This window comes from Penaeus monodon, chromosome 26 (assembly GCF_015228065.2).
Source record: "Penaeus monodon isolate SGIC_2016 chromosome 26, NSTDA_Pmon_1, whole genome shotgun sequence".
In the NCBI taxonomy this organism is placed as follows: Eukaryota; Metazoa; Arthropoda; class Malacostraca; order Decapoda; family Penaeidae; genus Penaeus; species Penaeus monodon.
The window spans coordinates 19793949-19806274 of NC_051411.1; the positions used below are offsets into that span (position 1 = coordinate 19793949).

The 12326-nt window shown below is 43.4% G+C and overlaps 1 protein-coding gene, 1 long non-coding RNA gene and 1 pseudogene across 2 annotated transcripts in view; all 3 read right to left on the reverse strand.

Moving 5' to 3' along the window:
• The window catches only part of LOC119589982, an 8678-nt pseudogene extending 7995 nt beyond the window's left edge, over positions 1–683 (reverse strand).
• Positions 684–4918: 4235 nt separating this feature from the next.
• On the reverse strand, positions 4919–6350 carry LOC119589981 (diaminopimelate decarboxylase 1, chloroplastic-like). Its single transcript, XM_037938673.1, has 2 exons — positions 6317–6350; positions 4919–5337 (listed from the first exon to the last, which is right to left on the reverse strand). Exon 2 carries the CDS (start codon positions 5323–5325, stop codon positions 5083–5085), a length of 243 nt encoding a protein of 80 aa, XP_037794601.1. The 5' UTR covers positions 5326–5337; positions 6317–6350; the 3' UTR covers positions 4919–5082.
• An 80-nt stretch (positions 6351–6430) lies between these two features.
• The window catches only part of LOC119589983, a 25692-nt gene continuing 19796 nt past the window's right edge, over positions 6431–12326 (reverse strand). The window contains exons 2-3 of the long non-coding RNA XR_005230226.1: positions 6556–6762; positions 6431–6458 (exon numbers count right to left, since the gene is read on the reverse strand). This is a non-coding gene — a long non-coding RNA (uncharacterized LOC119589983). The remainder of the gene's footprint in view (positions 6459–6555; positions 6763–12326) is intronic.

Below are 12326 nucleotides of genomic sequence, written 5' to 3' on the forward strand. Positions count from 1 at the left end.
TGTCTTATTTTTTTATGGCCAATGATATTACATTTCTCACTCTCATCATATAAATTTTGATCAACAACCTTCTTTATCACAGACTTAACTGGTTGACCAATATAGTTTATCCCTTCAATTTCTTTTGGATTTGTTAGGTTTGCATTACTGTTCTTATTCACGCTATCTATGGCAGTCTTGATAACAGTCTGCCTCATGAGATTGCTACGGCTAGCGAGCAGCATCGCGTCGGGATGGAAGACGACGTCGTGCACCGCGGCAGGCGCCCCCCCGCCGTCCCCTGGCAACACGTCGTTACTAAGGTGCTCCCGGCGCGGCTGGGGGACGGCGTGGGGGAAGGACCATTTCTCGCCCTTCTGATGATCATCATTAACTAACTCGAAGGATGGCTTCTGAATTGCGTCACTCAAGCAGATATTCACGAAAACCCGCTCTCCACCGCTGCCTCCGGCCGCGAGGGCGAGGAAGGGTCGAGGCTCTACGAAAACAATGTCAACCCCACGCTCTTTTTCGTACTGTTTTAACTCACGCTCATATTGTTTTTGCTTTTCCGGATCACAGAGGTTTTTAGCATACTCTGTAAAAAGTTTTCGAAACTCTTCATCCTTGAATAACTTCGCTAAGAGGGACAAATTATCTTCAGAAAACACATCTCTGAGAGCGAACGACTCACAAGTAGCCATATTGGGTGTTGATTATTAGATCGGTTAGTCTCCGGGCCGTCGCTGAGGCGGAGGTGCCGATTTCTCCTTCAAGTATTCAATTCAATTATGCATATCGTATTTAGTCGCCGTAGTAAGCACATTCTGTACATTACTCTTGAATTGAAATATAATAATAATTTTGAAAATCTGTGACAATATCCATTCGTATAAAGCCGATTAAGTGTGGTCGTACTTCTTGACCCGGCTGTGTTGATGTGTTACCATGGGAACAGTTGAGCAGGCTCTTTAATACTCTATATCTGTCTCTTTAAGTACATGCACACAATTTTCACCTACGCCTTTATGGGAAACACACATGCATCATTTGATTTCCTACTATTATTGTGCGTTTATTTAACACGACGGTATTATTGAAAATTCTCGATCATCTGCATACATGAAAAGACAATCTGTTAAACGGGGCAGACATTCTCTCTCTCTCTCTCTCGCTCTCGCTCTCGCTCTCTCTCTCTCTCATTATCATTAACATTGTTAGTAAAAGCATTCCTGTTGTAATTTTACGTGTCATTATCATTATCAGTGTTATTTATTTATAACGTTATTTTCATCTTTATAATATTCATATCTTCATTATTATTGCTGTTACGATTTGCTACGGCATATAGTAGTTCTTACATTGCAACATGATCTGAGCGTGCGGTGTACTTGCAATCTCACTTTACTTATCCTACTTAAATTAACTTTATCAAACTAGGGGTAGGATGGCCGCTTCAGCATTTAGTTTGAGTAATTCCGCCCCTATACCAAAAATAAATCTGGCAACAATATGACTGAAATTATATGTGTATGTACTATCCCTTAAATTGTCATGAATATATTTATGTGGACATTTTTCTTTACTGAGCCTATGGATCTGCTACATATAATGTCATCATGTTTACGATATTTATCATCTTAGGTCCTTGGCAATTATAGGTTTAGTCTTGCCTCTCTTTGCAACATTCTGGGCCCGTCTCTGTCAAAGATCGTTCTCCCCTTACAATATATATGTTTATCAGGTATGTATACTAGTACAATTAGCAAATGCCGCAACGATAGCTTTCTATACACACACACACACACACACACACACACCACACACACACACACCACACACACACACACACACACACAACACTATATATATATATATATATATATATATATATATATAATATATATATATATATGTGTGTTGTGTTGTTGTGTGGTGTGTTTATGTGTGTGTGTGTGTGTGTGTGTGTGTATATACACATATACATATATACATATATATACACACACATATACATATATACATATATACACACACACATATACATATACTATATATATATATATATATATATATATATATATATATATATATATATATATATATATATGTGTGTGTGTGTGTGTGTGTGTGTGTGTGTGTGTGTGTGTGTGTGTGTGTGTGTGTGTGTGTGTGTGTGTGTGTGTGTGTGTGTTAAAACGGGCGGATCTTGTGGATAGGATGGATAAATATACTGTTCATTTTTTAAGCTTTAATTAGAACCTCTATAAAATACATACTGGCAATTTCATTTCAGGTCTAGAACACATAAAGTACACAAATATAACTGAACTATTATGGTTATATCCTCTTCATAACAAGGTACACAAATATATATGAATTCATTGGCACAAACATACCCGCTACTTCTCCCGTGAGACACTACTGTCTTGCACTGGGAAGATCTAGCTTCACCCGGGCCTCCCATATATATGGCCCGGCCTGTGTTAACCTTTTACGGCTGTCTCATTTTGTTCTCTGACACTCGATGCTTACCGTGATTGCCAGCAGGTCGCCATGATATAAGCATGCCGCATTTCTTTACCAGCCCGGCAGCTGTTGTGGGGGGGTCCCTGTCTCAGAAATTGTGTATTCACAACTCTGTAAGTGCATGCAACACCTGTCTACATAGTCAATTGTCTCTATGATCTGCCATGCGCAATGGAAACCCTAGTCTGATTTGTGAAGAATGACTTCGGTACCTTATTGATTGTTTCAGAGAGTGCCAGTGGCTCCCCAGCCTGTGGCGTCTGAGTACATCTGGTCGGGGGGAAGGATCTCGTTTTTCTCTCTGTGAAGCTGCAGGAGGAAGGCACGAGCTATGGCTTTACACTTTTGCCTTAAGATTTTTTGGCTTGGTTTTATGATCATATTCTATCGTTTTATATATTTGTCTTGTATTTTTTATATTGGTATGCGTATTTTTTTTCTTATATTTTATCCTCATGGTGTCTTTGTTTTTATGTGTACATTTTATTGCCCAATGGTTTTATCACATATTCTGTTTAATTTGTATTTTATTGTAATTTACTTTGAGAAATGATTCGTTTATTTTGTGACGTCACAAGTCCATGGACATCCCGCGCCCTATGACAAAAAAACAGTGCCAAGGGGAAATTTCTGGGGGTTTTAAATCTACCTTCCCCTCTGCTGAAGCATCACCAAAGTTTGTATTAGTCCTATACGTTACTTGCCTAGGTTCTGTTTTCGCTGGACGTTATCAGTATATGAATCAATAAGGCACTAGTTATATATAAGTTAAATTTCCCAAGGGTAACATTATTCCTTAACTTTTTAATGTTACGTTTCTACATGTCAGTTCTTCTCAGCCTATGCAAGGACTCAATTTCAGTCATAGCCAAGTTCACTGTATTTTATTAGCCTATCTTTCAATGACGATTTCAGTGAGCTGTGTATTTTGAACTTTACCCCATTATTTACTGTATTGTTTTGGGTTTTACATGTTCTTTATTTTGTGTTTTATCTTTTACTTTTATGCTTTACTTCTTTTAGTCTATAAGCTTTTATTTAATAATTTCTTATACGATTTCAGTCGAGTTTTAGTTCCCATTCTAGCTACTGCTTACCTGTTATCGTTTTAAATACTCGCTTTTACTTCTGTTTTTATTCAGCCTTTCTCCTTTACGATTTCATTAAGATTTTAGTGCTGTTTTAACTACTGTTTACCTGTCACCTTGTTTTAGAGTTGTTTTATTTTGTTTTCCCATTTGCCCACTTTTTCCCTTAATCTTACCTTTATTTTCCCTCGTTATTCTTTAATATTTTGCTTACTCTTTACCACGCCTGTGCTTCTATTAGGGCCCTCTGCTTCTACTCTACTACATTGATGATGTTCACGACATGTTTAAAAAAGGATAGATAAATAGCCACTGCATCAGTAGCAAACAACTCAACATCTCCGGGGGTTCTCAACATCTCCGTGGGCTAAGCAAGCTTTCTGCTCATGGTCCATAGGCTGTTGTGCCCGATCAGCAGCAAACAAGGGTAGATCTTTCAATTGAAATTTTGAATAATTGGATGAGGACTCTGAAGCTTTTCTGCAGAAAATTGTGACGGGATGAAACATGGCTCTACCAATTGATCCCGAGAACAAAATTCAATATTTAGTAGTGGCTGCCCAGGGGGGGAAGTGGACCAGTCAAAGAAAAATCTAGCATTCAAGAGAAAAGGGAAATGCAGAAGGATTTCTGATTGACTTCCTCGAGAGAAAGGGAAAACAATTACATCTGCTTATTAGAATGCTTTTTAGAGAAAACTGTACAAAAAAAACTCGGAAAAACCCCTTGGAAAGCTGCATCAACGCATTCCTTCACCACGAAAATGCACCCGCTCACGGCGGTCGGCAAACACGAGCTGTGCTATGGGAGTTTGATGGAAAATGTCTGACATCACCTTACAGTCGCGGTTTAGCCCCATCGACTTCTTTTTGTTTCCAAACTTTAAAATTAATTGGAAAGTACCAATTTTCCATTGTTTAAAGATGTAAAAAGAGTTGCTCTGACATGATTCACATCACTTGATTCCAAACTGGCGGCGATGCGTTATTCCCTGCTTTGAAGGGTTTCACGCTTGAACACGTTATGACACGTTAGTAAGAATGTTTAGTTGTATTGAAATTCAAAGCCTTCAATATGATTTTTAATTATGGATTTTTCCATGAACTTTTTGAAGCCCCCACGGACATATACACACACACCAAAAAACCATATATATATAATAATTATATATATATATATAATATATTAAATATATATATATATATATATATATTGGCACAGGTATATATATATTATATATACATACATTAACACCCCAACACAAAAACAAAATTTATATATATATATATAAAATATATATATGCATTATATATATATATACATATGCATATATATACATATATATACATATATGTTTATATATACATATATGTTTATATATACATGACACAAAGCGGCCTAACAGTTAATATGCCTGTTTCTATATTGGCTATTAAGTAATAGCCTTGCCTCGTTCTGCTGTAATGGCGTCTACCATTCATATCATCTACATGTAACACGAAATGAGATCTCCGAAATTTTCTGGCCTCCTAACGACAGTGTAGAGGTCGGGCGCCTTTACGATGACCTCGATGGCGCGCGGGCGCAAGTTATAATTGGAAGCCATGGAGGAACAGTACGCCCCTGTTGCCCAAACCACGAGAGCGTCACCGGAGGAAGGGCTTGGGCTAAGCATGCAACGGTGGGCGAGGAAGTCTCCGCTCTCGCACACTGGCCCAACGACATCCATCACAGCCCTCTCCTGTTGGGGAACATGCAGTGAGGGAAAAAAAACAGATTCCTAACCAAAGTCATTTAAAGCTACAGAAATAAAACTAAAATTATAAGCAAATGTATACCAACGAAATGCGATCACACCAACGCCAAAGACGGTGACAGTGACAAAGCGTCAGTCGAACCCCTAAGAATAAGGGTGAGTCCGATATGCAAGCTGTGGCTCGCCCGGGGTATGCCTATAGGGGAGCCCAGCCTTTGCTGACTCGGTTTCAGTTTTGTCAGCTGATGTTGGCTCGGCTGAGCTTAGTCCTAACCACCGTGTGCCCAAACCCCAGTAGTAACCCCCAGACAACTGAAAAACCGACACTTTACCACGTACTAGCCTATCTCTGCTGCTACTATTAGATGGACCCAAAGGCATTGTGACTTACTTTGATAAAGGAAAACGAGCTGTCTGAAAACATACTTGCTTTCTTCAGGTCAGTCTTATTAGAATCCTACTGACAGATGAAAATATTTATAAAATAAAAAAATAAATATACTCTATAGTTTTAAGATAATAAATGTGAAACGTAGGCCGGGTCAAAACAATCTTTTGTTAAAGTTCCTTTCCCTGCATGGTCTGCATGTTTAAACAGAATTACTCTCCAAACACATAGTTATCATTTTCTCTATATTGCTGACCTAGTATCACCTATGAGATTATAAATTTGATAATTATCAAAAATTATATCACCGTACTATTTGTAAATAAGCTATTACATGAGGGGTCTATCAGTTCTGGCTAATATTCAAAGAGCTCCAATACTGAAATGACAATTTCATTACTGAGTAAATATTTCCTTTCTTGACAAATTTGGGCGATAAATCACGTGTTTTAAAACTAAATTCACTGTGAATGAAATTTAGTTATTGCCTTTCCATAGTGTATGCTGGTCAGAAACCCGTGATATGGAGAAATTGAGACTGACCATAAAAGATCAGTTCATTTGTAGTGTTATGACCTGACTAGATGGGATAGTCACGTGAGTCACGGGAGATGGGCTCCATACAGGGGAGGACGAATGACTTCAGTCATAGCAGCGCCACCCATGAGGAACCTGCGCTCTCATTAACCTTCATCCCAACACTTCTGTCATAATACACCTGTAAAAGCACAAGAGCCCATAACACCACTAAATTCTCGGTAAAGGAAAAAAAAAAAAAACACTAGTCAGGCTGTATATGTCTATTTTTACCTTACCAGCTGTTGCCACAAGAGATCTGCCAGGCTCCAGCAAGAGCGTAGAGCCCTCAGGGAGGAGGGGAAGGATTGCACCCACGAGTTTCTCTGGGGTTGCAGGGCGCTCCTCGTTTTTCCCTGATAATCCTGACAGCCGAATATTGAGTCCACCTCCCAGGTTTATGGTGGACGCCCTAGGCCATCCTCGTTCTCGGATTGTGGCGGGAACTGCAGCCCTATATCTAATTTTTATAAATGGGCGTATCCACAAAAAGTCAAGGCTCATATATAGTTTTTTATATGTATGTACAAGACACTGACAAGCCATGATTTACTGTATAAAAATGGAATGTAAGAATTTAATCACAGAAATAAAAACAGGATTGTGATAAGATGAACCTAGGTTTATTTTTAATAAATTCTATGACTGTTTTACAGATTGAATCTTTTACCAACCCTAAATAAAGCATTATCGCATATTTAATCAGTTACCACTATTTGCAAGTTGAAAAAGAGTTTTACAAATTTCTAACAGTTTCGTCCTCAGGTCCTAGTTGCTGAAGTCTAAACTGGACACTTCACTTTTCTGATCTGATATTTTGTTTAGCCGTGTAGCCAGTTTTTATTGACAAAATATGGCATAATCATCACAAAGGTCTAAACCACATTCGCCGTATATGCTGAACAAGTATTTGTAGTGTGCCTATGCTACATATGTCACCAGCAAGAAAGAATGTAGTATTGAATATATGAATGTATTATTGATGAATAACCGATACATATGGGTACTACACAGAATAGCCCTTACCTGACCATAATCAGATTAAAGGCCTTTTTGTAGCATCCCAAAAACCTTAACACTTTGATATATTGTTTCAAGTTGTATCATATAAAGTATACAAAGTTTTTATTATTTACATATGTTTACATAAAAAGTCAATAGAAAACCATAAAAAACCTAAGGTCTTTTATGTAACATTTCTGAACCCCCTAACACTTTGATACAGTCTCATACATATTTGCCATGTATACATACAATATTGGAACCTGATGAAACATCTTTTCGGTTTGCTTCAGAGTTTATACCTGCAACTTGATAAGGTTTGATACATTCTGGCCAGCCAATCAGAGCGCGATATTATTTAGATATATTTCATGAGGTCTCAGATAAGTATTTAAATTTTCATTAATTACGAATCGCATCCTAAGTTTCTTTATATATAACCTTTTACTGCAAAAGTGCTTAAAACGTTCCTGTGCCTTTTTAGCAATACATTAAATACATATCCACTTTATATGGGTAAGATTTGAAGTCAATCGTGATGGTCGCTGGAACGAAATGGTAAGAATTTCCGACGTGTCCGAGTCATATGGCGTGGTATTGAATTTGGTGGGATGGATGTCTTCAAAATAATTCTTTACCTTTATGACAAAACCTTACAGGCTCAAGAATATTAAAGAAAATTCTGTGTATCTTGATTTGTTGATATAATTCAATCAGTAAATCAAGTAAATGTCCATGATCATTGGGATTATATAGTCTAAATCGGACACAGAGCTCACTTGCGGTGGATGCCATAAGAGGAAAACATCATGCAACTTCCACTTTTCATATGAAAAATAATTTATTAGATAAGAAAAAATGTATGAATCTGAGTAATATTGTTACGCCGGCCGCCTCATCTCTCTGCTACCAACACAAGGCAGGCTAGGCAGACGGCGTGTTATCCACAGGGTCGTGAACACTGAACAGCTCCAAGAGGCACCGAGCACCACAGCGTCCCAGAACACCAGGAGGGGAAACGCCACGTGGCGAGGCAGGGCACGAAATAAACACAAAATGGCAGTCTTTCCTTTATTTACACAAGTTATTTACCCGTACACTTTTCTATATGCACAATACAGGGGGAAACACTGCACGATGCAGCTTATAACAGGGCAACACAAAGTTTATATCAAGTCACAAGGGCGCACACGAGGTCTTCACAGGAGCAGCACCCAACTCCGTCTCCTTGGCTTGTTCCTCTGCTCCTCCGCTCACAGCCAGTTGCGACATGTTTGCCCAGGATCCTTTTCATGTTAACACATGCCCAGGTCATCCTTTTCATGTTAACACATGTTTCGCACAGAGACAAAGACCCACTGGTGTAGCACTATCCCCCCCTATCAAGCAGACGACCCGTCTGCTCTGACATATCTAAACCTGAAACAAACTACAGAAAATTTAAATAAAATTAGTCCTCAGGAACAAACAAAATTCTTTCAAACAAAAGTAACCGTAATTGTAAATCAGTTCTCAGAAACACAAAAATCTTTCATCCAGCGCGGCTTTCTTCGCTCTCGCTGGGGTCACTCTGGAGGAGGAGTGGGCGGCGGTAGATTGGCAGTGGCACCCAGAGGGGTATCTTCTGCCCCAAGACCTGGCTCATGGTCACCATTGACGTCTGTTGCATCGCCCTCACCGTCCAAATGCTCGTCCTCATCTCGGTCAGCGTCTGCCACGTCCTCATCGCCGCTACTGGGGCTAACTTCATCTTTTTCACCATGGCCCCAGGAGTAGCTTCCTGGCCCATGGTAACGCCACAGCCGGTCCACGTGGACAACAGACGGTCGTTTTCGCCCTCTGCGAATTCGATAGGTGACATCAGAGAGGGCCGCTACCACCGTGTATGGCCCCTCCCAGGGGCTCTGTAGCTTCGGCGAGAGCCTTCGCTTCCGAAGCGGGTTATTCAGCCACACTCTGTCACCTATGTTGTACCTCACTTCTCTCATGCGCCGGTCATAGGTCTCCTTCGCCAGGTTAGCGCCAAGTCCTCGAGGAAGCCAGGCAACGGCCCCACACCAACCAACTCCTTGCTCCCCGACGACTCTTCTGGATGCTCCACTTCCTCACAAGTGCCCAGCTTTGCACCAGCTGGCACCTTTTCGGTCTTATCAGAGAAGTTAGCTACCAACACTGTAACTAACCCCTCCCCTGGTCCAACAAGGCTCCACCCAACCGCTACACCATCAGCCAGCTGCAGGTATTGGATGGGCTCCACGAGGCCCTCTACTCCACGCATCACCTTTGACAGTCGACACCGGATTCTATACTCTGTCCTGGGGGCAAGGTGTAACTACCTCTGCTCAGCCGTAACTACCTCTGCACAGCCAACCTCTGGAAGCAAGGGCACATCTTCACCGTGCACCCTCACCAGCTTCCGTCCAAGGTCGACACACGCCTTACTCTGCGTCAGGTAGTCAAGGCCCAGCAAGCAGTACTCGTCCAGATTGGCCACATACACCAGCAGCCGCTGCACCGTATTGCCCACGCCAATACGAGCCTCCACTGGCCCCTTGAGCTGCACACAATGCCCCGTGACACCACACAGTCTCTGTGGTGCGTCTGGAAGTCGCATAGTGGCCAACATATCAGGCCGCACTAGGGTCTTCTCAGCCCCAGTGTCCACTGTCAGGCGGCATGGCTTCCCATCTACTGAGCCCTCCACCTGCATCGTGCTGGTTCGACGGCAGCTTATCCAAGTCGGGGCCCGGGAACCGAGGACAGCTGGGTTTCGGCCCCCTTCTCCAGCCTGTCCGAGTTTTCCTCCTGTACCACTTCCTTAGCCTTAGGACATGCACTCGGATGGTGACCATACCTGCCACAGTCATTGCAGCACTGCTGGAAGGCATCAGAATCCATCCGGTTGAGAGGACGTGTTCTCCGCTCCATCTGACACTGACTACATCTGTGCCCTACCTCTCCGCAGCCCCAACACAAGCCTTGGAAAGTTCTCGGGCTCACCTTCCTCAATGCTAACTTCACTTTAGCCTTCCGGTCCCGGAGGTCACGGCGGGGCTGAGCAGCTGGCCCTAGGCCACTGGTTGCCTTCAGGAAGGCCTCGAACTCCAAGGCCCTCGCCAGCGCCACCTGCAGGTCCTCAGGGTGTGCCTGCTTGACGTAGATTTGCAGTTGCTGGTCCTGCAAAGCGTCAACAAAAAAATCGCGGGCCAGGACCACAATCATCTCTTCCGCAGCCGCAGGGTACGACCTCCTTACCAGCGCCAGCTGGGACAGTGTCTCGCCACGCTCACGAGTCCGCTTCTTCAAGTGGGCCCGATATACCTCGGCCTGGTGATGGTGCCCGAAACGGCGTTTCAAAGCCTCCGCCATGCTGGTGTAAGAGGCATGTTGGGATGGCGGCAGATGCCCCAACACTTCCACCGCGGGGCCCCTTAGCGCTGTTACCAGCTGCAGGGCCTTCTCTTCCTGGCTCCAGCCCTGGGCAGATGCCAGCATTTCAAATTGGGGGACATATGCCTCCCAGGCCACCTTCCCGTCGTACTCAGCTGGCTTACGCTTCACAGAATGTCTGAAGGCCGAGGGGCTGCAGGGTGGAGAACGCGTGCCGTGAACTAACACACTTGGGGGGGAGGAAGGGGGTGAGGGAGGCAACGAGGCGGGTTGACCGGGTCCGAGTTTGCCGCCACCTATACCCAAGGGAGCGGTTTCGGTGGGTCCCCAGCCTTCTGCAGCGACCACTGGCTCCGACACGACCACGACGTTGCGAGGCCCGGGGGTTTCCTGCCACGGACCCCAGGCAGACCCCAGTAAAATGACACTCTGGCATCTGTTGCCAGAACCTCGTCTGCCTTCTCTGCTTGCAACGTTACTACATCATGACGCCGCCTTTCCGCCTTCACTTCCTCCCTTAGGCCCTGAACCTCGCCCTTCAGAGTCTGCACCTCCTCCATCAGTTCACTCTTCACGCTGTTGCAGGCCTTGTCGGTGTACTGCTGAGTTTCCATCTTCACAGATGCAAGATTGCTCTGTAGCACCTCAACAAGTCGGCAGAACTGTTCCTCTGCCTTCCTTGCCTGCATCTCGACGAGATGGTGCGCCTGCTCGCGTGCCCTCTGTGCCTGCTCTTCTGCCCTTTGTGCCATTTCCTCCCTCATACTGGCCAGCATGGCAGTGATCAGGTCCATCTGGCTTGGCTTCACCTCACTCGTGCCTGCCTCAGTCATAGCCTCCTCTCCCTCATGGCTGCCGCCATCTTTGGAGAACATGATAAATCGGCGCTCTCACTGATCAAATATCACAAATCCCACTCCTGACACCAATTGTTACCCCGGCCGCCTCGTCTCTCTGCTACCAACACAAGGCAGGCTAGGCAGACGGCGTGTTATCCACAGGGTCGTGAACACTGAACAGCTCCAAGAGGCACCGAGCACCACAGCGTCCCAGAACACCAGGAGGGGAAACGCCACGTGGCGAGGCAGGGCACGAAATAAACACAAAATGGCAGTCTTTCCTTTATTTACACAAGTTATTTACCCGTACACTTTTCTATATGCACAATACAGGGGGAAACACTGCACGATACAGCTTATAACAGGGCAACACAAAGTTTATCAGTCACAAGGCACACACGAGGTCTTCACAGGAGCAGCACCCAACTCCGTCTCCTTGGCTTGTTCCTCTGCTCCTCCGCTCACAGCCAGTTGCGACATGTTTGCCCAGGATCCTTTCATGTTAACACATGCCCAGGTCATCCTTTTCATGTTAACACATGTTTCGCACAGAGACAAAGACCCACTGGCGTAGCAATATATTAGAAAGTTTCCACAGCCTTGCGAAACGAAGAGTGATGTGCATAAACAATAAAAGTTGCAGTCAGGTACCTTTCCATTTTATTTAAAGCTTCCACAACGTTTTGCCTGTAATTAAAAATCATACCAACATATTTAGTACTTTCTATTGGCTTTTGAGTTAAGTAATAAAAAAAATAACTTCCTTTTTTCAAAAAAAA